This window comes from Alnus glutinosa, chromosome 2 (assembly GCF_958979055.1).
Source record: "Alnus glutinosa chromosome 2, dhAlnGlut1.1, whole genome shotgun sequence".
Lineage (NCBI taxonomy): Eukaryota > Viridiplantae > Streptophyta > Magnoliopsida > Fagales > Betulaceae > Alnus > Alnus glutinosa.
Genome location: NC_084887.1, coordinates 37,161,495 through 37,187,143, shown reverse-complemented (window position 1 = coordinate 37,187,143; position 25,649 = coordinate 37,161,495). Strand labels below are relative to the sequence as shown.

The following is a 25,649-nucleotide window of genomic DNA, read 5'->3' as shown; positions in this document are numbered from 1 at the left end:
GGGCAATTAATTAATTTTTTTTTTTTTTTGCGTGTCACGGCGAGCCTTTTAAAAAATAAAAAATAAAGAGAGGCAAAGCCGAAAAAGCTGTAATTCCTTCTCTTCTCCTATTCAGTATACATTCAGTGGCGTAGCTTTTGCTCTGTATCCGTGGAAATCTCAACCGCAGGTTAGCGGATTCCTCTTCTTCTACTCCCTTGTTGTTTTTCGTTAGCCTAGGCTCCGAAATTTCGATCTTTTCCGATTTCTACTGCGACTTTTGCCCTTTTGGTTTGATTTACGATTAGATTAAACTTATAAATCGTTAACCCAGATCCTGTTTCTTCTAGGTTATTAACTTAAAGAAACTTCTAGGATATGACCTATTTGGGGGGTTTCTGAAAATCAGAATCTGATATGGCCCATTTGGTTGCTTAGGAGATTTTGAGGTAGATTTTAGGGTTTTAGTTATTTTGGACCGGTGAAATGCTGCATCAGAATCTTACTCGTTGGAACTCAATGCAAATATTTTGTAGTTGGGCTGTAAACTTTGCTCTTTGTTTATTTTTTTGTTGTAGTGATCGGTTTTTTATGGTGTGTAGGGTGTGATAAGTCTTTCGCTGTCTATGTGCAGGTTAATTTCAAAGTTTTAACATGTCTAACTCGGGTATAGATGTTTCTCCCAAGGGTGGATTTAGTTTCGATCTTTGCAGAAGAAATGATATGCTCGCTAAGAAGGGAGTTCAGCCACCGTCTTTTCGGAAGACGGGAACTACAATTGTTGGTTTAATTTTCCAGGTAGGACAGTTTGATGTACAATCGATCAGCTATTTTTTATTTAAATGTTGAAATATTGATGCTGGAAATTAGTTAATGGCTTGTCAATTGAGTTTTTTTTTTGGAGTTTTGGTGGGGGAGTGGAGGGATTGAGTCATATTATTCACAGAAAATATTTCCAGACTTTCAAGCTAATGATATTAATGTTAGATTCACAAAGTAAAAGTTTATGAATAGATATTAATTGGTTGGCGAGTTGGCAGGTAGATGAAGGAACTAAATAAGAAGTGGATAATGTAGATAAAGTCTATATTTTCAAATATACTGATCATAAGCACATGCAAAGATATGGATTGCTTCTGCAAGGATTTAATTGCATGTTTTATCATTCACAATTTACATTATCTAATTTGTGTTTCACAATAAATGTAGAATTACTATAATCTTGTTCTAGAATTTGAAATATTTGCTATTGAGAAGACTTTTTTTGTTTGTCAGACTATTGAGAACACATTCAAATGCATGTATATGACATATAAGAATTGTGGTACATTTGAACACATTCATTTCTTATAAGCATTTGGATGTTGACTGTACTTGTTTCTTTTCTTTAATCACGGGGCATTAGTTAGAACTGGTAAAATAGAAAAATAAATAATTAAATAAAAGTATTGGAAGACTTTGTTATGAGATACACATCATCCATGTTCATGTGTTCCAAGTTTGCTCGAACTGTATAGTTATTTGTTTGTTTTAGCTATTGTATTCTGGTAGAAACTCTTTCCAGGATTTATATACTTATATTTTGCTCTTTTTCAACAATTTGTTCAGGATGGCGTCATTCTTGGAGCAGATACAAGAGCCACTGAAGGACCCATAGTTTGTGATAAGAACTGTGAAAAGATTCATTATATGGCACCAAACATATATTGCTGTGGAGCAGGAACTGCTGCTGATACAGAGGCAGTAACAGGTATTTGTTAGGTCGAAGTTCAATGTGGTGACGTTGCACTCTTGTTCTTATACTCCTCATGGCTGCTTGGAACATGGAGAATAGAAAATTGTTTTACCATCTTTGTATGACCATGGCTAATGCGCTGCTTTGGTGTTTGTGTACTTTAGACATGGTCAGCTCACAGCTGCAACTGCATCGCTACCATACTGGTCGAGAATCAAGGGTTATTACGGCTCTGACCCTTCTTAAGAAACACCTTTTCAAGTTAAGTTTCATCTGTTTCTAAAACTTCTCAAAGTTATCTCTAAATAATCATTGTTTGATTCTAACTGCCCAATATGTTTTCCAGCTACCAAGGACATGTCCAAGCTGCTTTGGTTCTTGGTGGAGTTGATGTTACTGGACCTCATCTACATACTGTGAGTATGGTTTCAAGCATTTAGATTTGGCATTAACTTTATTTGAATTGGTTGATTACTTATGATTGCAACTATCCAATTTTGCAGATATACCCCCATGGATCAACTGACACACTGCCATTTGCAACGATGGGATCTGGTTCACTTGCTGCTATGGCCATGTTCGAGTCCAAGTACAGAGAAGGCCTGACTGTAAGTTAGTGTTTTGCATTTGTAAAGTTTGTAACAAGTTGACTAGCAGTACGATGCAGTAGTATAAAGATATAGACAACCTTGGTACATCTTACATTTCATTATCATCTATTACAATGAGGAGTACCTTTCCATCTTCAAATTTGATGTATGTACTTAGATGGTCGAATGCCCATTTCAGTGGCCAAGATGGTTAATATGGTATATCAAACAACTAATAACTTAACGAAGTTAGACATGGTTTTACTCATCAACAAAGAAGAAGTTAGACATGGTTTTATCAAGACCTGCTTTCTGCTTCAACATTCTTGATTGAATCTGAAATGCGTACATTTTCTCTTAAATCTTTTTATTTTTATTTTTTTGCTTACAGAGGGATGAAGGAATAAATCTTGTTGTTGAAGCTATATGCTCTGGTATATTTAATGATTTGGGAAGTGGAAGCAATGTTGATGTTTGTGTGATAACCAAGGTTTGTTGTTCCTTACAAGTTTCCACCACTTTTTCTTTTTTTCTTTTTTTTTTTCTGGGAAAAGTAATTCATAATTTAATTTTGGTGCAAGTTTCTCCTAATCATGAACTGCTGGCACAGGGGCACAAGGAGTACCTTAGAAACCATCTCACGCCAAATCCACGTACCTATGTCAATCCAAAAGGCTTTACTTTTCCTAAGAAGATTGGTCAGTGACATACTCCCCAAATTTTATTTATTATACAATTACATGGCAACATTCCTAGCATAGAAATCATTTGCTCTATTTAATGGCTGATTGGTCTTGGTTATCAGACAACTGAAAATTGTACGATTAAACTAGCATAATTTTACTTGTTAATGTCATTTAAGTAACATTTTTTCAGACGGTACATCTTAAACTCTTTGCTAGGAAGCTTTATTTTTTATTTGCATTCTTTTATTTATTCGAAGACTGAGATTTACATATTTAGTCCCTTATGTTATTTTTACCACTTTTGAAGAAATATGATGCTTACTCTTTTGATTATTTGGTCATGTTGTGTTTAATGTTGTTACAGAAGTTCTCTTAACGAAGATTACTCCATTGAAGGAGAAGGTGGAAGTGATTGAAGGAGGTGATGCAATGGAAGAGTGAAAATCATCATGCAGTCGGCAATATGGGTTTGAGTTGTTTTTCCAACTTACATTATAATCTTTGTATTAAGTGGATCAATGATATTGTTTTCAGTTTCCAGTTTCAAAATCTCAATAGGTCCAGAGTCCAGACATTAAAACTTATCTTGGATTTCAATTTTTTCCAAACTCACATGCGGGTGCGTTTAACTGTTTTGGTCTTGGATCTTGTCACTTAAATTGTGCCTTTTGTTCATACTTGACAGCAACTTTAAATTACATTTGAGTAATCTCTAGTTAAAAGATATGAATTTGGCATAGGTGCTGTAAAAAAACTACAGTATGTGCTATAGTTTTTTTAACGGTTTAGATTTAATTTCAAGTTTTCTATGAAAAAGAGAGAAATTAAATCTAGACCGTTGAAAAAACTACCGCATCTAATTCAAATCCAAAAGATATTAGCTTTTTCTTGAAGATGTGATTTTTGTTGATCAAGAACGTTAAGGCAGATTCAAGTATGAAGGTCTAGGGCAGATGGTGCAGGATGATTCCTATGATAACCTTACAACATGATTATTTTATTCATGATTTCACCAGTTAGGGTAATAGGGCTCACTGATAAAACCACGATAACCATGCCAATTAGGGAAAAACTAGATCTAGTTCTTAAGAGTGGCAACTCAGATTCATGGTCGTGTCGAGTCATAGATATGTCACACTGTCACGATACCGATTCATTTGACTAATCATGTCAAATCTCTCCGCCCGCCTTGAGTTATGGGTAATTTTTTTGGGGTAGTATACATAAGGGTGCTTCCAACATATAATTGTGTGAAAATATTTTTGCTGCCAAAGCTAGTAGTATAGTCAATAGTGTGCTGATAAAGATACAGATAAGATTCCCCCCTTTCCAGCATTGAATAGAAAAATAGAACAAAAATAAAGATAAAGATAAAAATAAGATAACAGGAAGAATATACCATTCTTCGGAGTCACTTAACTTCAAGAAGTCCTATCAACGGACACATATTGACCTCCCTTGAACGTCGAATTCAGAGTCCTAAAAGCGATACGTGGCCTGTGTCTGAAGCAAGCAAGCAAGCCGAAAGAGAGAAAAAAAAAAAAAAAAAAGGGTCATCGTCACAAATACAATACGAGTTGCTTTTTGAAATGAGAATCCTAATCCTTCTCAAAATTTGATACTGTTTTAATTAAATGAGTAAACAAGATATCTATTATGATAATCATTCTATTAATTAAATGAGAATTTTGTCTTTTCATAAATTATACCTACAATAGGAGAGAGTTTATATCAATTTATGATTCATAAAAGATAAAAAGACCAAAATCTTCGACGCCAAGCAATCCACAACCATAATATAACAAAACAATATTTTATCGTCAACATTCAAAGGGTAAAACAGTAATCTCAAAGGCCAACCACCTCAAAGAGGTGATCTACTCACACTTATGTGGTTCAATTCAAACTGTTTATTTAAATAAATTGCATAATATCAATTGACAAATCGGAATTCCTTAAAATTTATTGTTTGAATTGCGCACGATTCTAAAGGCCAAACCAAGTTTTCGTCAAAAACTTAATTGCATTTTTAAAATCACCACTTTTTAAATTTTACATTTTAAAATTACAAAACTACACCCGTCTAAGCATTAGTAATGCTCGAAGTAATTAAGGCTTTTATCTCTTACCGATGACGTGGCTTTTAAATATATCACCGTTAATCAAAATCTAATAGTAACCGTCTCAAATATAATTACGAAGTATAAACTTTTTAACAGGTAAAAAATAACAAAAATCCAACTTTATGCCATTACTATGTAAGCGGAGTCCTAATCATATGCGCTGTCCAGAAGGGTGAAGCAAACCTTAGCGTGTCGGGCTACCGGCTATGTAACCAAAACGCCACCGTGTCTTCCTGGGCTCTCCTATTAATTACATTGCAAACACAAACATTTAACGTTCCGTTCCGTTCCCTTCTCTTTTCTGTCGAAGGTCGAAAGTCGAAAGTATCTTCAGGCTGTCAACCAAAACTCCGAGCGAAGAGGCTCTTCATCGCCGCGACGTCGTGTAGTATCGGTAGAAGGCAGCCATGTCCTACGACTACCTCTTCAAGTACATCATCATCGGCGACACAGGTCTGAGGTCTTCTCCTTTAAAAACCTAACTCTTATGTTTTTCTCTTTTTGGTTGGGGGGGGGGGGGATGATAAAGGGGTGTGATTGGGTGTGGTGCAGGCGTAGGGAAATCGTGCCTGCTCTTGCAATTCACGGACAAGAGGTTCCAGCCTGTGCATGATCTCACCATTGGTGTTGAATTCGGCGCTCGCATGGTCACCATCGACGGCCGTCCCATCAAGCTCCAGATTTGGGACACCGTAAGCCTTTGTTTTAAGCTTTTTTTTTTTTTTTTTTTTCTTTTTTGGCTTAGTTAAATTTTCAGTTTTTATTTTATTTTTTAAGTTGAAAAAAATACTATCAGAAATTAACTTAGCAGCAATTAGAAAATCTTACAAGGTTTGGCATGCATAGGGGCAAGTAAAGCTTAGTGGGTGGTTGTGCTGCGAGGTGGGTTTTTTGGGTTTTTGTTGAATTGTTACGATTAAGTTCGAGTCATGTGGTTATTTGATTGGAAAGGGTATTTTTAGAGTTTAATTTGGTCTCTATTTTGCATTTCTTAACCACCAAGAAAGTGTTTTCCACAAAATTGTGTTGTTTTCATTATTTTTCGGACCCAATCGATTCAATTGGTTGGATCTTCAACAAGCATTTTTTTTTTTATTATAAGAAAATCAGCCTCATTAAAAGTGCAACCAAGTACATAGGAAGTAAACAAAAAAAAAAACCCAAATTAGGGAGGTTAAAGAAACATTTAAACAAGCATTTGATTGAAAAGGATTTAAGGTTAATGCAATATCTTGGAATTTATTGATACTTTATGTGGTTTGATTTGAGAATTATGTTACTTGGCCCGTATGTATTAGCCTTGAAGGTGTTGTAATCAGGAAAGGAATCAGGGCCAGATTGCTCTGTCCTTTTGGACATTTAAGACAATTTAGCCGGTCTTTTTTTTTTTTTTTTTTTTTTTGTATGTCGTCTTTTGGTAGAATGTTTTCTCACCAGTTTGTATATGAGATTGTTAAGTTTTAAGCTCGTATATTTAATCAAGGACATAATTTATTTTAATTAATTGCTGTGCTTTAGCGGCATGCTGATTGTAGTCATAAGCCAAGGAACTTGTGGTTTTTCTTTCAGGCTGGGCAAGAATCTTTCCGGTCCATCACTAGATCTTACTACAGAGGAGCAGCTGGAGCACTTCTGGTATATGACATAACCAGGTGTGTGTGAGAGCAAAGACGTATAATTTTTGGCCAAAAAATTTAGATTTACATATACTTTTTTGGTAAGTATATTCATGTATCCTTCCTTAGTAGGAAATGCACTGTAGCATCTGCATGCTTGCTGTTAGCAGAGTCTTTGGTGAGCAGTGAAAAGCTTTGGGAAATTTGTCTAAAATAGTAATGGGTTGCCATAGAATAATGTGGTATTTATTTGGAAGTTGTTGGAGTTTGGTGATGGCTTGGAGATATATTTGGTGTCCATGTTGTTGTAGTTTTATGCCTTTTGAGTTTCTAGAGCAACTGCTACAGCAGATAATCTCTTGGTCCGAAGTCCAAATAGTTCCAATTTTGCCGGATTCAAACTAGATATTTCCTTTGGAAAGCTTTATTGGGATGGGTGGCAGAGCCCACCTTTTAGTTTTTGGTTTTCTGTCCCCCGGCATTGGGGGGAGGGTTGTTTTGTTATGAGAGGCATCTTGCAGGAGGGTGAGGAACCCCTCTCCAAAAATATAGTACATGCTCAGGTGGACTTCTAATTATTCCTATGCCCCATATGTGAAATCACTCATGCCAATGTTCTGATGGTTAACCCATGAGGTTATATTTGTTCTGCCTCCAATCCCCTGTTCTCAAGACAATTTTGATTACCTTCAACTAAAACCATAAATTTGGTCTCTTGCCCAGGAGAGAGACATTTAATCATCTTGCAAGCTGGCTAGAGGATGCTCGGCAGCATGCAAATCCCAACATGACAATCATGCTCATAGGGAACAAGAGTGATCTTGCACATCGGAGGGCTGTCAGCAAAGAGGAAGGGGAACAATTTGCAAAGGAAAATGGACTTCTATTCTTGGAAGCATCTGCAAGAACAGCTCAAAATGTTGAAGAGGTGATGTAACCAATTTTTTTTTAAAAAGGCCTCTACTTCATGGTGTTATACTACGGTTTATAGCAGCACAAGTTAAACTGTCAACTTTTTTCGATAGCTTTAATCTAATATAGCGCATATCTTTCAGGCTTTCATAAGGACTGCTGCAAAAATCCTTCAGAATATTCAGGAAGGTGTATTTGATGTATCCAATGAGGTAATTCTTATGTCCTGCTGCTGGAGGGAAATGTTAGGCAATTGGGAGTTGGGACATTATCTTGAATCCCTTCTATTTCTTCTTGCCCTAATTTTACATAACAGTATTAAAGTTCTACCCCTTCTTGACAGAAATAATGGAAAAGACGATGAATGCATAACGAGTGGTTTTGTATTAACTAGGCTATTTAAGTTTGTTCTCTTGTGGTTTTGTGTTGGTATAGGCACTTTAAGAATTGCAAAACATGTGATTAGATGGTTGGGGCAGTAAAATTTTTGAGTTTACAACCTCCCCCATATTTGATATTATCCTGTATTGATACCCTTTTGTCAATAACTGCAGTCATCTGGCATCAAGGTTGGGTATGGGCGCCCCCAAGGTCCATCAGGGGCAAGAGATGGAGCAGTTGCTCAGAGAGGTGGATGTTGCGGCTAATTGAAACAGAGATTGCTTCTGTATTTTACCTTGTTGTGCAATTAATTTCTTCTTTTCTTCATTCCTGCTACAAACACGCTCTTGCAACTGTCACGTGACTTATGGAGAACATTATGATGTATAGATTTGGTTTCAACTGTCCTTTTCCTTTGGACAGATTTGGTTCTGTTAGTAAATCAACTCTTTTCTAGCGCACCATTACAAAATTGGTCAATGCTATCTTCTTATTATGTTGAGAAAATCATATATATCCTTCTCAAACTAACACTTAATTTTCAATATCTCCCGCACTAAAGATTGCTTTAATTTTGCAATGCGTCATTTTTGTCTCACAAAAAGACAAGATGCGCTTTGTTTATTTTTTTTTTTTTTATAACTTCATTTAACCCTCCTTAACTTGTCCCTTTTACAATTTGTAAACGATATTTGTACACATTTTTTTGTACTCATATTTGGTGTAGAACTCTCATTCACATGTATGGGTCTCACACTAAATGTGAGTGTATACAATGTCCATACAAATAACACATCTTTTTACAATTATCCCGCAAAAGCTTAAAAATTTTCAATTTAATGAATCGAACTTTTAATTTTTTTGCAATTTCACTTCTCTAGTTAGAGTTTTGGGTTAAAGCAGATGGTCAAAAGGTAAAATGACCTTTATACCTCCATAAACTTTATAAAATAAACTTAATTAAATTATTATTATTTTTAGAAAAAAAATGGGTATTTTGAAAATGTCCAAGCGTTCGATAGGATTTAACCTTCCTTAATTAAATAATTATTTTTTAAAAAAAGAAAATGGATATTTTGGAAATTTCTAAGGCTTCCATTAGAATTTAATGAAAAAATCTTAACGGAATGGTGAGATTGCAAAAAATTGAAACTTCGATACATTAAATTGAGAGTTTTTAAATTTTGGAAAGAAATTGCAAAAATGATGAAAGTTAAAAGAGGATCAAGTGAAATTTTTCATTTTTTTAATAAGACAAAAATACTCTTAGAATTTTTTTTATTTTTTTTTTAAAAACGAAGTGAGTGAGGTGTGAAGACCCATGGCTGCCATGGGTCTGTCATTTTTTTTTCAATTTTTAATTTAATTTCTTATTAAAAATATTTGTTGTCATTAGGAGAACATTACAAATTTTTGACAGTTTGAAAAGGAAATTTATGCAATATTTATTTTGAAGGGGATTGCTAATTGAAAGTTAGTTTGAAAAAGTACATGTAATTCTTATGTATTTTGGAAAACGAGTATGCTTGCTTGATATTCCCATAATTGTTCGCCGTTGGAGATTATTCTTACCCCAAATTCCTCCGGTCGATTTGGAGCTAACGTTCGTAATCGGTAAACGAAGGTGGTGTTTCCACTCAACAGCCTCCAATAGGCTTTGGGTGATGTCGGGGGGAGGGGATCTAAATCCATACAAGGTTGTTTCTCCTAGTGTCATACTCTTACATATATCTCTTTTACAAATTTATTATTCCATTAAATCCGTAAAACCTATACGAAATCCCACATATTCAATAATAAATTTGTGCATCTTTTATACGGAAATGGACAAAGAGATAGGGAAAAAAAAAAAAAAATGAAACCAAATGTTTCAATAATTCAATGAGATGTTTAAACTCGATCGTTTGAAGCCCAACATCATTAAAAGTATGATTGTATTTGTTCTTCTCTCTGCAAATGGTCAGGGCATTAATAAAAAGAAAACAACAAAAAACCAAAAATGATATTAATTCTTCTACTTGGCATTCGACTGCATAACTTGATTTTTGAACTTGGGACTAAAAATCACCAAATGCCTGCAAAGAGAATCAAGGGCAAACATAAACGAGAAGATCATACGTTAAAATAGAATGAAATTGAAAACAAACTGACACTCACCCCAGCAAGGACGTCCATAGAAAGTCGAGGTTTGGCTTGTCCTGCATTATCTGCAACCGGTTGTTTTTGTGGAAATTGCCTAATCACCTTCCGTACCTGCTGGCTAACAGGGAGCTCAGAATTCATTCCCGACTCCTGTTGGACCTTTCGCTTCTGTGAATAGCAGATAAACAAAGATCATGTGGAACTGAAGTACGATTTCTTAAACCAAGAAAATGCATAAACTGAATGTCCCACGTTTAAGCGGACTTTCTGTCTAAAAATACTATGCTTAATAAGCAAAATGTACAAGTCAAAATGATTGAGCAATTCCACATAAGAATATATAACTGCCACCAATTGCAGCATAAGCTTGAACTGGCAAACTCCCAATAGATTCTTCAAAAAGAAGAGATAGCAAAATTCATTAATGAAAATTAAACACATTTTTTGTTTGACAATACAATATAATGATGAGAAGTTTATTAGCTTAATTGAACTCAAATATATCAATGATACCAAAACATTTTGGATAATCTAAAGAACGAATAAAATGCAAAATTCTGGCAAAAGCTTGGTCAAATTCATAGGGGGTGTTTTGACAAAAAAAAAAAATTGATAAGTAAGAAAATTTCATTAAAAAAGCGTAAGGCGCCCTTAAATACACAGGAAGTATATACAGAAGCAACTCAGCTAGCCCACATGAAAAACCCATAAGAAACTACATACCCACAACACCCAAAACCCACATGAAACCTAAGATACAATAGTTATCCAAATGAGTTTTTTGATGTGTAACCCCCACAAAAAAAAAATTTTCAATTTTCGTTTTCGAAACACTTCTCAAAACAGAAGACACTTTTCATGGTTTCGGTAACTGGTCTGAAAACTAGTTTTAAAAAACAAAAAATAGGAACCAATGTTAGATATGTCTAACCCGTTAGTTTTGCATGACAATCCAGCATAGCAGCCACTGTAGTGGCCACGGATCCGTTTGGCAGCCACCGAATCTATTTGGCTCCACCCCTTAGAAACAAGGAGTGTCAGCCGCCACCCGTGAAGGCCAGCCGGACAGGCCCAAAAAAAAAATTGGTTTTTTGTTTTTTTTTCAAAAACTTTAACAAACATGAGTTTTTCTATAGGAAACACAACTCCCACACCCATTGATCTAGAGACCTAACTCTCCAACCCTTGTTTATTAAAACATGTAAAATTCTGCCAAAAGCTATTCAAAGATCATGCCTGCTAGCAAGTTTAGCAACATGGATATTCTATTTAGTATTCAAGTCTATGAGAAGAAAAAGAAAAAAAAAAAAAAAAAAGAAGTAATACTGCACAAGTGTAGAAGACTTAAAAAAAAAAAAAAATCCTGAAAAAAGAAGGGCATCCAAAGCTGAATATTCACAATAACCATGTCAATCAGCAAATAGTCTGGTCAAATACTTCCAAAGCATGAACCTTAGGCCGTTAAAATAATTTGGAAGTGAACATAAAGACAGTAATATAATGATCAAGCGACCATATTAGTTTGGACAAAAGACATTATACCTTCTCTAATCGTTCTTCTATAGCACTCAAAGCACGGGCTTGATCAACTTTAGAGAGATAGAAATCCCGTTCCTTTTTGGCAGCAGAAATCTCTAGAGCTAGTTTCTGCTCCCGAATGGTACTCTTGTAAGCTGCAATAAGAAGAACATCTCAAGTCAGATAAATTGCTTAAGCACTATGATACATATCACAACACAATTCATAGAGGTGAATACCAGTCTCTGCAGTAAGATCATCCCACTTGAATTTACTCAAATACTTGATATTCCAAAGATCATAATAGAAGGATGACCTCTTCCTCCCGCCTAAACAGAACAAAACAAGTAAAAAGTTGATCCTCAATTACAAGAGAAAATGCTCTTACTATAAAGTATAAATAATATGCACGAGCAAACTCAAACAAATAGATTCTCTAAACTGTGCTCTATAAGGAACACAGAAAGACTTAAACAATGCCTCAATAAATTTTCTGAGGCCTTGTTTAAGTCTTTACAGATGGTTTGTGTTCTATATATAACCCACTTTGAAGGTTGCTCACACAATAGAGCTAATGTCAATTCGTTGTTCAAAATATATGGAGAAAAAAAGGGACAACTAATCCTAAAATATAAAGAATTTAATAGAAAGAGGAAAGAGCAGTGGAACATTCCTGTTCAAATACATACCAATTTGTTCACCATTTAACATCTTAGGGACCATCTTAGCAACCCTTTTATCTTTAAATTCAACCCATCTACACAGTGCAAAAAACAATTATCAAATAATTGGATGCTGCCAATAACAATACAGAAAAAACTTTATTAACCAAAATGAGAGATATTGAAGAGATATCAATCACACATACCCTTCTGAAAATAGTTGATGTTGAAACTTACCAGCTCGCTTACGATGTGCTTGAGTAGAAGGTTCTGTTATATAAATCAAAATTCAAACATGTATAAAAAAGGCATTGCCGGAAAATAAAAAACAAACAAACACAAACCATCTGAAAAATTCAATTGATTGCTTACTTTTAGGTGTGAGATAAATCCGTTGTATTTCACCATACTGAGAGAGAATCTGCCGAAGCTTCAAAGGATCCATGTGAGGAGGAATCTGACTCAAGTAACAAATGCCGCGCTTGTCAGCCTCCGCGGCTTCCTTCAATAACTTATTCTTCCTTTTATTTTTCCTAATATCGGCAATTTCACCATTCAGTTCTAAATTCCCATCAACTGCCACTCCTATTCTATCAACCTCTTGTTCTTCTTCCTCATGAGGACTCTCTCTGTTAACTTCTTGTGCATCCTCAACCTTCCTAGATTCTACCAATAAACGCCTTTGCTTTTTCTTTCTTTCTTTTATTGTGCTTGCATCATTGGATTTTGGATTCACATCCGCTGGGGACCTCTCTTTGAAAACCTCTTCTTTTTCATCTAATAATCGCTTCTTTTTGTTTTTATGTTCTGTTGGCCTTTCCTTTTTGGATTTTGGAATGTTAAATTCATGTTCTTCCCCAGCCATTCTAGCTAAAAAAAAAACAAAACAAACAATCAGAATTAAATGATCACGGTTCAAAAAGGTAACATAAAAACACAACCAGAAAACGCGCACACACGGACATATTATATATGTGTGTGTATTTACGTATTTGGTTGTTGGTTGTTGGTGAATTTAACAGGTAAAGTTGTTGAACCAGTATATGACTTGTCATGAGCTACGAAGTTGAGTTTAGCTCATGACAAGTCACAAGTATCCTATCAATCATACTCAACCATGGTTTACACAATCCAATCCCCATAACAGCACAAACACCCTCCCAACATATAATTGAAGCAAGCGTCCACATTAACCACTCCCTTTCAACAATTTTCTTTTTCATTAGAAAACCTATTTCTCAGTAAATTTCCTTTCTTGGAAAAACCTACAGATCTCACATCCTAGAACTAGTTTCTGAAACCCAATCCATGATTAGCAGAATATCAACAAATGGGTACAGTTCAATCAAGCCACATTGCACACATAAATGACCAAAATTACCTCCAAAACCACATGAAACAAGGACAATGTCACAACGATAAAAAAGAAAAGGTAAAGCAAAGGGTACAAAGCTAACAAAAAAAAAAACAGAGCAATTCACAAAGTCCATACAGAGATGTCTTCACTAATGTTAGAGAACTCTTAGTTTGCTTTCTTTGTAATCCTTGTGCCTGAAACAAATAACTCTAGACCAACAAAAAAAAAAGGGAAGACCCCAAAAAGAAAAGACCTTTATTTTTGTTCATCGATTTTGTCATTTGAATAACATGGTTCCTAAAAAGGCAACCTGGCCATCACCATTCAATTCCAAACCCAGCAACCCTAAATAAAAATTTTTTTTTTTAAAAAAAAAAAAAAAACCGCAGCGGAAAATCATCAAACGCATCGGCTACACAACGTGGAACACATCTCCCAAAAAGAGACCCACAAATCCAAACCAACAATCATTGTACAGAATTCAATCAAATGGAAAAAAGAAGAAAGAAAGAAATAAATCAAAAGGAAAGAGCTCTCATTTACTGGAGGTCTTAATACCCGTGCAAAAATTCACCGTTCAGTTCATTATATTTAAAAAAACAAACCCATATCTGCATAAAGAAAAGAAAAGAAAAGAAACAAACCCACCGTTGCTTGAGGAGGCTTTCACTGCACCTGCGTTCTAGCTCCTCATCAACCCAGAAAAGGTCCTGTTCTAGCAAGACTGGAAAAGGGTCTGGTTTATGGGTATTGCAGTAATAGAAATTTAGGCCGACTTAGATTTTGTCTTGAAAGCAAAGACTTTTGAAGAGTAAATCAAAGGGGGAGCTTTGTCGTCTGCGTTCTGGGGATGTTTTGGAGATTAGGGGATTTTCAGTCCTCTCTTGCTTTTATTTTACAGGTACTGGGAGTCTGGGAGAGAGGTGCTGCGCAGGAATAGAGAAAGTGAACAAAAAGGGAAAATATTTTTGTGCAACACAATAATACTTTTGTGGTGGGAAAAGATTGTGTTTTATGCAAATATTCTACAATCGTGTTGTGCACCAGATCACAACAACTCGAACAAAAATAAGCGGATTCATTAACAATGAATGAATACTCTAAAACCCAATGTTGCAATCTATCTGAAGAATAACTGGTTGATTGAAGAACCCAACGGTCAAAAGGCTCGTGTATGGTGGAGATCTGAGAATTTTTAGGGTTTTGTTCACCAGTCGGTTCTATTGTTGGCAGCCCACTTGAATGCCACGTGGCATAATATAGACAAAAAGTATTGACCACCAAATTTTAACCCGCAAATTTAATTGTTTAATAATTACCCTCATAAATAAATGAGTAATGATTGAATACCACCCAAAGATACAACTTTTCACCACCTTGCCAATGTGGCAAGGTGGTCTCCTACCTTAATTTATTTTTAAAAAATAAAAAAATTCAAAAAGTAGTGGGGGACCACCTTGATACATAGACAAGGTGGTGAAAAGTTGTATTTTTGGGTGGTATTCAATCATTACTCTAAATAAATAACATGTAAATTTTTTTGAATAATGATTCAATGCCACCTAAATATACAACTTTTCACCACCTTGCCTATGTGGCAAGGTGGTCCCCCACTACTTTTTGAATTTTTTTATTTTTTAAAAATAAATTAAAGTGGGGGACCACCTTGCCACATAGACAAGGTGATGGAAAGTTGTATATTTAGGTGGTAGTGAATCATTACTCAATTTTTTTGACAGAATGCTAACGTGATGCTTACCTGTCACTTTTAGAACTTTTTGATGTGATAATGTGATGTGTCACTATTTGATTGGCTATGACATTGTCTAATGGTTTTTATTAAGAGATATGTTATTTAAACAATTCTTACATAATAATATTGATGTGCCTAACATTTTTTTAAAAAAATTAAATTAAAAAAATTAAAAAAAATACTAGACACATCAGCATCGTTGTGCAAAATTATTACGCAGTTAACATATCTCAATAAGGACCGAATTGGATAGTTTGAAAATTCAAAACTACATTTTTTATCTCTCTATTGTCGTAATAGTGCCAATTAACCCTTGGATCCACCCATGTTTATAAAATAATAATAATTAAAGGTTATTAAGATGACGTGACAGTGAAAATTAATGTAATTTTGTAAATTACTATAGAGCTGAGATGACGTGACAGTGAAAACTAATCCTTAATTTTTCTTTTTTAATAAAAAGTAATTTTCACTGTCACATCATCAAATTGCATGACAATCATATAACAATAATTTACTAAATAATATTGCTCTAAAGTGAATATCATTAGGATTTCACATACAAATGAGCCATGTTATACTTAATTATCCATCCCATTTCTCAACCATTCGTTTTGCAAATTCATCATTGAATTTATAGGACCCAAATGTGAGTCCTACAAATCTAATGATAATCACCCCCATCCACTGTACCAAGATGGGTTAAAGGTAGGTTGGAGAATCATTTCTCCATACAAATAGTTGGTTGAGTAAAATCTTAAGCTTTATGTTATTACTTAAATTGATAACCAATCCAATTACTACGTTGTTTTCATCATATTCAATCTACGTTACAACTATCAATAGTCATTAACTTACTGGTACTCATCACTCCTTCAAGAGTTTGTCTAGGGTCTAGCTTCTGCATGCAATTATTTTCTTATTAAATATTAAAGATTAGACATCGAGATCACATGTCATTGAAACATGTTTCTCTTCTAAAATTTGAACAAATCAGTGTATGAGGCTAAGAACAATTTCAAAGTGCCACATGCCAACGTATTCAACAAGATCCTTAATACAACAGAGGTTGGGCCAGCACAAATCTTTCCTTGGATTCCATCTGAAATAATCCAAAAGGATCTTTTCTTATCATCCAACTAAGGTCGTCCGGCTCTCGGGCGAAGGTTGTTGTAAGTCCGAGAGACTACTAACAGTCGCGGATCGTCTTCGGGTATCTCACGATCCTGAATTTCAGAAACAAAACGGAAACAGATATTAATATGCACATAACTAAAATATTAAGAGATGTTCTGATTTGTGAGGGTCAGCATGGCCAGACATGGAAGCAACAGGCAGCATTTGGATGCATTCAGAAGACCAAGGAACAAATTTAGCTTTCTCCTGTGAAACATTTCAAGTTCTAATCATGTTGTGGTGAAAACAATCTATGTTCATATTACTCACATTTTGCATTTATGGAAAATGCCTCACACACATGACAGGAAATGATGTCTATGCCCTCTTTTGGCTAACTCTTCAACGCTCAACCAATACTTCTAGCTTAAGCATTAGCATTAGTAATATAAACTTAATGTTCCCCTCCCACTCAAACAACAATTTTTAGCTCTTTTTAGTTAAAGATTTCAATTACCTTTTCTTTTTTTTGATAAGTTAAAGATTTCAATTACCTTTTCAAACAATACTTAACACTAGAGATATCTTAATTAAAATCCAGAGTAATTTGCAGTTTACCAGCTAAGTCTAATTTCTTTGAAAAGGGGAGGGGAGGAGGGGGGTGTGGGGTAAAAAAGCCGTTCTAAAAAAAACCACCGACGAGAAACTAAAATTTGTTATGGATTCTTTAGGCAAGAAACTCACTCTTAAGCCCTTGTAATATGCTTCCACGGCAGGAAATGAAAGGGGAATTTTGTGAGCTTGCATCATATCCCATATATAGTTGGCAATAGTATATCCACCAGTCTGCAGAGAAATATTAGTACTTGAAGTTTAAAATATACAGTATAAACCAAACTATATACGCTAGGAAGAATGATAGAGAATATGTAGAACCAGGACAAAGAACACAATCCCTCCTCCTCCCTAGCAACCAACCACAGGGTTATAATCAAATAATTAGACAAAGCATTTCCGAACCTTTTCTCCAGAAGCTGCAAGGAGGAGATCACTCCCCATTTTTGGGCTCAAGAAGAATCCCCTGGAATTCATTTTTACCTGCATTAGAGCATGGAAACTAGTTGAATAATAAAGATCAATATAATGATCATAATCAGGACTCAATTAAGAAGCTACATCAACTCAACCGACCAGTGTGTCTTGAGCAAGTTGCAGTCCCTTGGGTGTATACCCAACCATGGCTCCCTCGACAAGTATCTACAACCACATAAGTTACAGTGATTTAACTTCCATACAATCATCTCAAATTGATTGCACATTACATAAAATATAAAAATCAGCTTTTCACAGGCAAGAAACCAAATTATAGGAACAGACAGGAGGAAAAGCAATGTAGATTAAAATATTAAGTTACAAAATTATATTTTTACTCCAGGAAATGGTCAATTGCAGATTCATTGCGGCATCTAGACAATTCTACATTGTAACAAACAATCATGGGATGGAGGAAATTTACAAAAGGGTGGCAACGTTCTAACAAGTTGTGTTCTATATCTAGAAGAAAAAAGTGATCTTCACACAAATTACTCAGATAAATTAATGCAGTATCAACAGCAAAGTCATGTTAGACATCAGGTTGTCTAAAACCATGCACAATGTTTTTTTGATAAGTAAATAATAATAATAATGATAATAATAATAATAAAAACAAAGCACAACGTAAATCCTCATCTTTGTCAACATTTAAAAATGTAAAAGCATTCAGATATAGAGAAGAATGAAAGTCTAAGCATAGAGCAGAAATTGTATTTGTTAAAAAACTTACCACATATAGTTCTATTGAATGAGGCTTCCCTGAATTGATGTAGTCTTCAAAAGTTTTAAGACCACGATCAATGTCTCCAGACTGTAGATAGCACCTGCATATAAATGGTAGTTGAAGACAATATACATATATTTGCCATGAGATGGCCAACAACAAAGAAACAGTAACATATGGTAAAAGCAGCATCAAGAGCACCAGAGGGTGCGTAGACCCAACCACCCACACAGGGAAACCCACAAGGACACCCTAACATAATTAAATAAGAGACACACGCATCATATGTATTGACTAGTTTAGGAATATGAACTGTTGCATTCTACAAAATTCATCCAATCCACCCAACAAGAGAATATCATCTCACTAACATCAGAATTGGGTTAGAGATTAAAGTAGGCTCTGCACCAAATGTTCCATGGCAAGGATACCCATATTGAGCAGTTATCAGGAAGATCAAGGAAATTGAGATTCTAAACCTTTTTAGCCGGAGTTTGTGCATCTAGGACAGCTGAATCTCCTAATAGTTCACATGCAAATGTTTTCTTCTCATATATTTTTCACTTTTATGCCAGGGTTGCACAGAAGTAATAATATAACAACATAGAAAAGAGCATGCACAAAGATGAACAGATCAGCTAAACTGAGAGAAAGCTCACTTAACCATGCAAGTATTAACCACAACATAAAAAGTACACATGGATTAAGAAATGAACCTTAAATCATACCCTTAATTATCTATTTATTGTACAAATAAACGTGTACTTAGACATGTGCATGAGACCTTTCTGCATCTATGGAAGTCCACAGATCATTTTAGCAATAATTACTTTATTACCTCATAGCTTGCATCACGATGAAGACATCAGGAGTTTTTCCATCATTCTTTAGCATTTCCAACAGAGTTTCCATCAACTGCCACGAACGTTAACAAAGCACACATGTATGAACAGAAAATTACTTTATGCAGCATTCAACAAAAAAAAAAAAATCTTTAATACCAACAAAACAGAAAGAAAAAAAATGAAATTAACAAAATTATAGTTTCAGGTTATCATAAATCACTAAGCCCAAAATTATACAGAAAAGTTTATTATTGATAACCAAGGAAATTCCATACTTACATTTCAAATCTACAACGTTTATTCATTAAAAAAAAAATCTACAATGTTTGTCTGGGTTTCTGTTTGTCCTCTGTTTAGAATTATAGATACAAACTGCAGAATGCAACATGCAACAGAAAGTCGTGAAATCATATTGTCCAGTAAAAATGAAGGATTAAGCCAACTCAGTTGCAGCCATGATAACAACACCTTTCAAAATGATGTAAAAAATTTCTTTTTTTGTTTCATGGATAAATAAAAGATTTTTTTGAGAAGTAATCGGAAAATATCATTAAAAGCATAAAAGCACCCGTAAAAACATAGGAAGTACACAAAATGAAACACCTAGCTAGAAGGAGCAAAAAGAACAAGGAAATCACTATAACTAATCGACAAAGGAGATACATAAACAAAAGTCCAAATATACAAAGTTTTGAAAAACAAGGACGCAATATCCTCCAGAGTCCTCTCGGTCCTCAAAATATCATCATGGATGAATAAAAGATATATGTGAAAAGGGGGAAAAAAGTTCAAAATATACTAGAGCAACAAGAATGTCAACTAAGCTAATAAATGTTTGAAATAGGTCTAGGTAAGTAACATGTCACTGTGAAGTTTCAGCTAATTCCACAACTGGAGTTTCCCGAGTAAAGATTCTGTATAACCATAGGTAAAGCAACAATTCTCAATAGAAATCAATGATCTTGCATTGGTTCATCATCACAAACATGGCACCTACCTTGTCAGACAAAATTCATATTGTCAGCATCCAAATATGCAAGAACAGACAGACACATAGGAGCTAGAAGGTTTCAGTCTTGCTTAACATGTGAAATCAAGACATAATCAGAGATGTGAGCTAGTACCTCTACGTTCTTGAGGTCTGCACAAGCATGAAGTGCAACATGATAAACAGTTAGTTGCCAATTTAAAAAAAGTCCACGCCTATGAACATATTCAGCAGTGGGTATATTATAAAACTCCTCTTCTGAAATCCCCATCATCAAATTTTCAGCAGTGACCCTTGTTTTATCAACTGGTAAAAAATCCTTGGACCGCTCAACAAACTCAATGACCTACAAAAGCTTAATATTAAGGAAACTCTAAAAATGAAACAATATAAACTAATTAAAGCAGAGAAACATATTTGATAACTACTTTGGTGGCGAAATCATCTGCTACAGGTGTCTTGTTCTTGTGTGCAGCTATAAGTCCTGCATAGCAGAACTTGTTCAACCCAACACCAGCAGCAGTCATATCACGGACAATTGCATACCTGTCACACCAAAGTGCAGACTATAATTAAGAGTATTTTTTGCCAAAATGCACCTAGATGGGTTAATAAGACAATCCACTGAACTTAATAAGACAACTCATAGCAAGAAGTAGCATACACTCGATCTAATCGGCCTGCTGCTGCACATGCATTGAGTAAACAGATAAAAGTTTGCGCATTTGGCTTTACTTCAGATTTCTTCATTTCCTCCAACATCTTTTATTCAAGTAGCAAACTTCATTAATAAATTGGTCTAATTAAACTTCTAATGGCATGAAAATGAAATAAGGCCTTCAGTACAAGTTGATGCTGCAACATACATACCTGGATTGCATGGTCTGAGTTTTTGCATTTCCCGCATAATGAGATCAAAATGTTGTATAAATTAACCTGTAACATAAATGAACACACATTCACAGTTGTTACAATTAAAAATTGATTAATAACAATTGTGACTTACAGATATGAAACCTCAACACGAAGAGAGAAAACAAAGCACATACACAAAGTCTGGATCAACTTATTTACTGGACTAATGGGAATTCATGCAGTTAAAAACATATTAAAATTCAGCATACCATAAATACAACATTACAAAAATAAGTCTCCCTGCCAGCAGGAAAAAGAAACTTAAAAATGACAGGAATTTATGATTTGGCACAGGTGAATGCAGGGACCTGCTTCCACACACATTCACAGAACAAGCACAGGCAAAACCCTAACACTGACCATATAAGCTCACACTACATCATATTCAAACACAATGCCCTCAAAAGTCTAGCAGATCCAATAAAGCACGAGTATGCACAACCTAATTCACACTACTATTCAAAAGTTCAATCAACCAAACCCCGTATTCTTGGGTCATATAGGAGAAACTATAGCACAAAACAAACATCAAATCGGCAAGTTTCTCCTTCTTGCAAGATTCTAAACAGGAAAATAAAAGGTTCAGAATTTTCTTACCAATTCATTTTCTCATTCACGACAGCAGTCAAACACGACCTTCGCATTAAAAAAAAAAGAAAAAAAAAAGGGTTTCTTCAATTCCTCAATAAGGATCACAATTAAGCAACTTGTTATCTACAAATACAATATATTTTTATCACCACCTAAATCCCATACACAGCCTCAATTATCCAATTCAAGTAAATATCTTTCATAAAAACCACACGACCCATCGTAAAGAACAAAGAAACATACATCAGGAAGCAAACCCATGACTTTCATTTGGTCCCTAAAGTAGAAACCATCCTCCAAGCGCACGCCTTTCATTGCCCCCACTATCAGCGAGTGGAACACGTCCCTCGTGGGCTGCACCCCGTCCAGCATCATGTCATCGTACACATCCCTCAACAAGAAATACCTACCACACACACACACACACACACACACACCAACAAAAAAAGACAGAGAGGAGAGACACACGCACAGAGTCATATACTATAAAAATTAGCTTTTTCTTCCCAACAAAATCTGTTAACAAAAAAAAATGGTGACCTTCTCTGGGCGGTGAGGGCGCCGACTACAGTGTCGTACTCGGAGGCATTGTTGGCATAGTTTCGCTTGGCGTATTCTTCAGTGGACGCCGCGAAGTACCGGCGTCCCAGAACTCGAGCCACTGACCTGTAGTGCCCTGAAAAATATATATAATTTAATAAACAAAATTTGAAATTGAAAAAATGGGAAGCTTGGGAATGGGAAATGGAGGATGGTGTACCATTGAGAGATTGGAGCAGGAGCTTCATTCGGATCACTCTGTGTTTGTGTATGGGGGGTTTCTCTCACAGCAAAACCCTGCGCTCTGCGACTGTAGCTCAGTCACTTTGCTTTGGGTTTTTTTTTTGGGTGTTATTAAGAGCACCGTTTTGGTCCGTTTGTTTATGTCGTATTAGGCCCAATGGAAGGATGGGCTGAGCTTGCTGCATCACTTTTTGGTCCCTTTTTTTTTTTTTTTTTTTTTTTTTTGTGTGTGTGTGTGGGGCACTTTTTGGTCCTCATTTGCCGTATATACATTGCATTAGGCTTTGCCACATAAATAGTTGTTTATGTGCAAGTTCATGAGTTTACTCTTTCTTTCTTTCTTTTTTCTTTTTTAATGTTATTTAGTTTACTGCAGTACAAATGTCGTACAATTGAAAATTAATATATAAACAAATTTATCAAAATGACATCATTTTTAATTTGGTATAATGGTTTTTTTATTTTATTTTATCATCTCATATCTCACAAACTCACACTCACTTTGTGAAGCCACTATCGTCTTCCTCTTGCAAGGACATAAATTTCATTTAAAATACTAGGACTAAAAAAAAACACCGAAATATACCCAAAACTAAAAATAAGCCCAAACTATTATAAAAATCGTTTAAAATAGGCTATAATATAAACTCAAATAAGGTCAAAAAATGATCATTAATTGATATGCGGATAGTGGTTAATAACCACATTCAATAGCCATGTGGATATCGGTTAGTAATCGCATAATGCGAATGGGGTTACCTAAAAGTGATAATCGCATTATGTAAATGCAGATATTGTTCATAACGGCATCTGCATCTGCATGTGTAGCCCTATACAAAACCCACATCTCACTGGACTGTTGTGGTTGTAACCATCAACTCTTGGCTTTTTTTTTTTTAAAAAAAAAAAAAACACAAAGGTTGATGCCCAGTAAAATGGAGGTGTGATATATAGCATTATTATCTTACAAATGCTGATCCAAATGTTGATTTTTATTGTCACCTCGTTAAGTTGTATAGCTGTCTACTAAATAGCATTACTCTTTTTTGACAAATTTTTTTCTTTTAAATTGGGTTAAAATAATTTTTTGCAACACAATCTATTAAACTGATATGTATTCAAAATGCACTATTAAAAATTAATGTGGAATGTCAATTTAATAGACTAGATTAAAGAAAATTCTTTAAACCCAGCATAAATAAAAACTTTGTCGATCCTTTTTATAAAGATCCTTACCACTTTCAGAGTTTCAGCTAACCCAATCTAATAAATTAACATGTATTCAAAATGCATATGAGAATTACGTATTTTTATTAAAAATATATATAAGAATTACATTCATTTTGGACATATATCAATTTAATTTACCAGATTGAAGTGGAAAGATCTATACGACTTTCAACACAATCTATCACACCGACATATATTCAAAACACATGTGAGAATCATGTACTATATTAAAAATGCAGGTAAAATCACATATATTTTAATTAATTTAATAAATTAAGTTGAAAATAATTCTTCAGCCTAATTTAAAGAAAAACTTTCTCCAGCATTTTTACTGAGATCCATATACCACAGATCATGTTATAGCCAATATATATGAAACCCACGTGAGTTCACTTACGGTTCGAGGACATTAATGCTTTAGACTTGCCAGAGTTAAATTGTCGGTGACATGTACCTTCCATTTATTTGTGTTGTGTCATTAATGCATGTGCATGATAGTGCTTAATTATTAATTTTGTGGCTTCATTTAATCGTGTAAAATTCTTAATTGAAGAAAGTTGTAAATTATAGAGATATGGTTCGATTTGAATACCTTTATTTTAATATTACGTTAGATTAATTATTATTTTGATAAAAATAAAATTATTTAATTAATATTTTAAACGCATAACGCTACCCAACTAGAATAAAAAAAAAAATGTAACTGTTGCATGCGCTCGTTCGAGCAACCATTGCGCAAGGCTCAAGCAAAGTTTTTGTTTCGTATTTATTCGAACTATTCGTCACATTATAATCGAGCGAATTTTCTGTTTTGTGTTTGCTCGAGCCAGGATCAAGCAAAGTTTTTGTTTGTGTTCGCTCAAAATAATTGCATATGCTCTCCTCTCTTTCCCTAACAAATGCTGATGCTTCTCCATTAATTTGACAGTTCCAAAATCATATTTGGTACAAGTAATATATTTCAACTACCTAATTGGATTCCAGGAAATTAATAAGATTTCATTTTTATTCCAAATCTTGAAGAAGGTTCATATCTACATTGATTCCTAAACCTTCTACCAACAATTATTAAAGTTCATGGAAAAGAAAATAGACAATATAATTAAGCGAAAAAGCCAGAGAAGTGTTCATAGACGAATTACATACGAACTTACAATTGTAACATTACAAGAGCACATATATATATATATATATATATGAAGATAGCTAGCTAGATGAGCCATTAAGCAACTCTTGGAAGAGAGTACCTTGAGGACAAACCATTGAGGTGATGATGATCCTTCTTAAGGTACTTCAATGGAGTAGGGTTAACCTGAATGAAGAGATAGTTTCCAACGAAAAGATCACCAAAGTGAGCCTGACTCTCCTTCAATCTCTTCAACATCCTACCCCAAGAAACTCTGACGGAAGACAGCAGCCTAACTTTCCTCCTCAAGAATCTCCTCAAGCTTGGGACCTTAAGCCTGAATGATCTCCTCCTTGAAGGCACCCTTTTGGACCTGCTGTACCAGCTGTTCCTCGATCTCACAACCATGTCTCTGTGATATCCTTCTTCATCGTAATCATCAAAGCCGCCTTCTTGATCATGTCCAAGCCTCTGGTAAGGAAACTTGGGAACTAAGGCAATCTCAGAAACAGACATGGCGCTATTAATTTAGAAGTAAAGATAAAGATTCTGAGGAGCTAGAGCTAATAGTAATACTCCCTCGATCGTTGTTGATTTTCTGATCGATCTACAAATACTGCAGGTAAGGAAGTGGTTGGTTTGCAGAAACTGTTGAGTGCATTAAATGTGGGACAAGGAAGCTGGTGAGCAGTGGTGTACTGATCCTTATTATTATTATCACTATTATTCTTCTCTGTTTTTTATTTAATGATAAGGGGAGTGGCAATTGACAAACCACCTCA

General features: G+C 34.9%; 5 protein-coding genes across 6 annotated transcripts; 2 read left to right on the top strand and 3 right to left on the bottom strand.

Annotated features, from left to right (window-relative positions):
• Positions 1-30: 30 nt before the first annotated feature.
• LOC133859932 (proteasome subunit beta type-7-B) lies at positions 31-3,621 on the top strand. Its single transcript, XM_062295523.1, has 9 exons — positions 31-169; positions 614-777; positions 1,588-1,729; positions 1,879-1,975; positions 2,061-2,130; positions 2,218-2,322; positions 2,696-2,794; positions 2,915-3,002; positions 3,355-3,621. The coding sequence occupies exons 2-9, from the start codon at positions 634-636 to the stop codon at positions 3,429-3,431; spliced, it is 822 nt and encodes a 273-aa protein (XP_062151507.1). The 5' UTR covers positions 31-169; positions 614-633; the 3' UTR covers positions 3,432-3,621.
• A 1,726-nt stretch (positions 3,622-5,347) lies between these two features.
• On the top strand, positions 5,348-8,529 carry LOC133859933 (ras-related protein RABB1b). The gene is made up of 6 exons (XM_062295524.1): positions 5,348-5,566; positions 5,666-5,805; positions 6,683-6,765; positions 7,453-7,657; positions 7,785-7,853; positions 8,196-8,529. Exons 1-6 carry the CDS (start codon positions 5,521-5,523, stop codon positions 8,286-8,288), a joined length of 636 nt encoding a protein of 211 aa, XP_062151508.1. The 5' UTR covers positions 5,348-5,520; the 3' UTR covers positions 8,289-8,529.
• A 1,349-nt stretch (positions 8,530-9,878) lies between these two features.
• On the bottom strand, positions 9,879-14,881 carry LOC133859931 (uncharacterized). 2 transcript variants are annotated; one of them, XM_062295522.1, is made up of 8 exons: positions 14,350-14,881; positions 12,717-13,210; positions 12,551-12,614; positions 12,372-12,439; positions 11,922-12,011; positions 11,707-11,837; positions 10,180-10,332; positions 9,879-10,097 (listed from the first exon to the last, which is right to left on the bottom strand). In XM_062295522.1, exons 2-8 carry the CDS (start codon positions 13,207-13,209, stop codon positions 10,080-10,082), a joined length of 1,017 nt encoding a protein of 338 aa, XP_062151506.1. In that variant the 5' UTR covers position 13,210; positions 14,350-14,881; the 3' UTR covers positions 9,879-10,079. The 2 variants fall into 2 exon arrangements, with proteins under 2 accessions (XP_062151506.1, XP_062151505.1); XM_062295521.1 differs by having other exon boundaries at positions 12,717-13,214; positions 14,350-14,880.
• Positions 14,882-16,353: 1,472 nt separating this feature from the next.
• On the bottom strand, positions 16,354-22,613 carry LOC133860931 (pentatricopeptide repeat-containing protein At4g35850, mitochondrial). The gene is made up of 13 exons (XM_062296603.1): positions 22,489-22,613; positions 22,269-22,404; positions 21,972-22,134; positions 21,093-21,158; positions 20,887-20,984; positions 20,651-20,768; positions 20,359-20,568; positions 19,228-19,304; positions 18,396-18,489; positions 17,762-17,827; positions 17,591-17,668; positions 17,315-17,416; positions 16,354-16,680 (listed from the first exon to the last, which is right to left on the bottom strand). Exons 1-13 carry the CDS (start codon positions 22,514-22,516, stop codon positions 16,594-16,596), a joined length of 1,323 nt encoding a protein of 440 aa, XP_062152587.1. The 5' UTR covers positions 22,517-22,613; the 3' UTR covers positions 16,354-16,593.
• A 2,350-nt stretch (positions 22,614-24,963) lies between these two features.
• On the bottom strand, positions 24,964-25,383 carry LOC133860597 (uncharacterized). Its single transcript, XM_062296175.1, has one exon. The coding sequence runs from the start codon at positions 25,381-25,383 to the stop codon at positions 24,964-24,966; it is 420 nt and encodes a 139-aa protein (XP_062152159.1).
• Between the last annotated feature and the right edge of the window lie 266 nt (positions 25,384-25,649).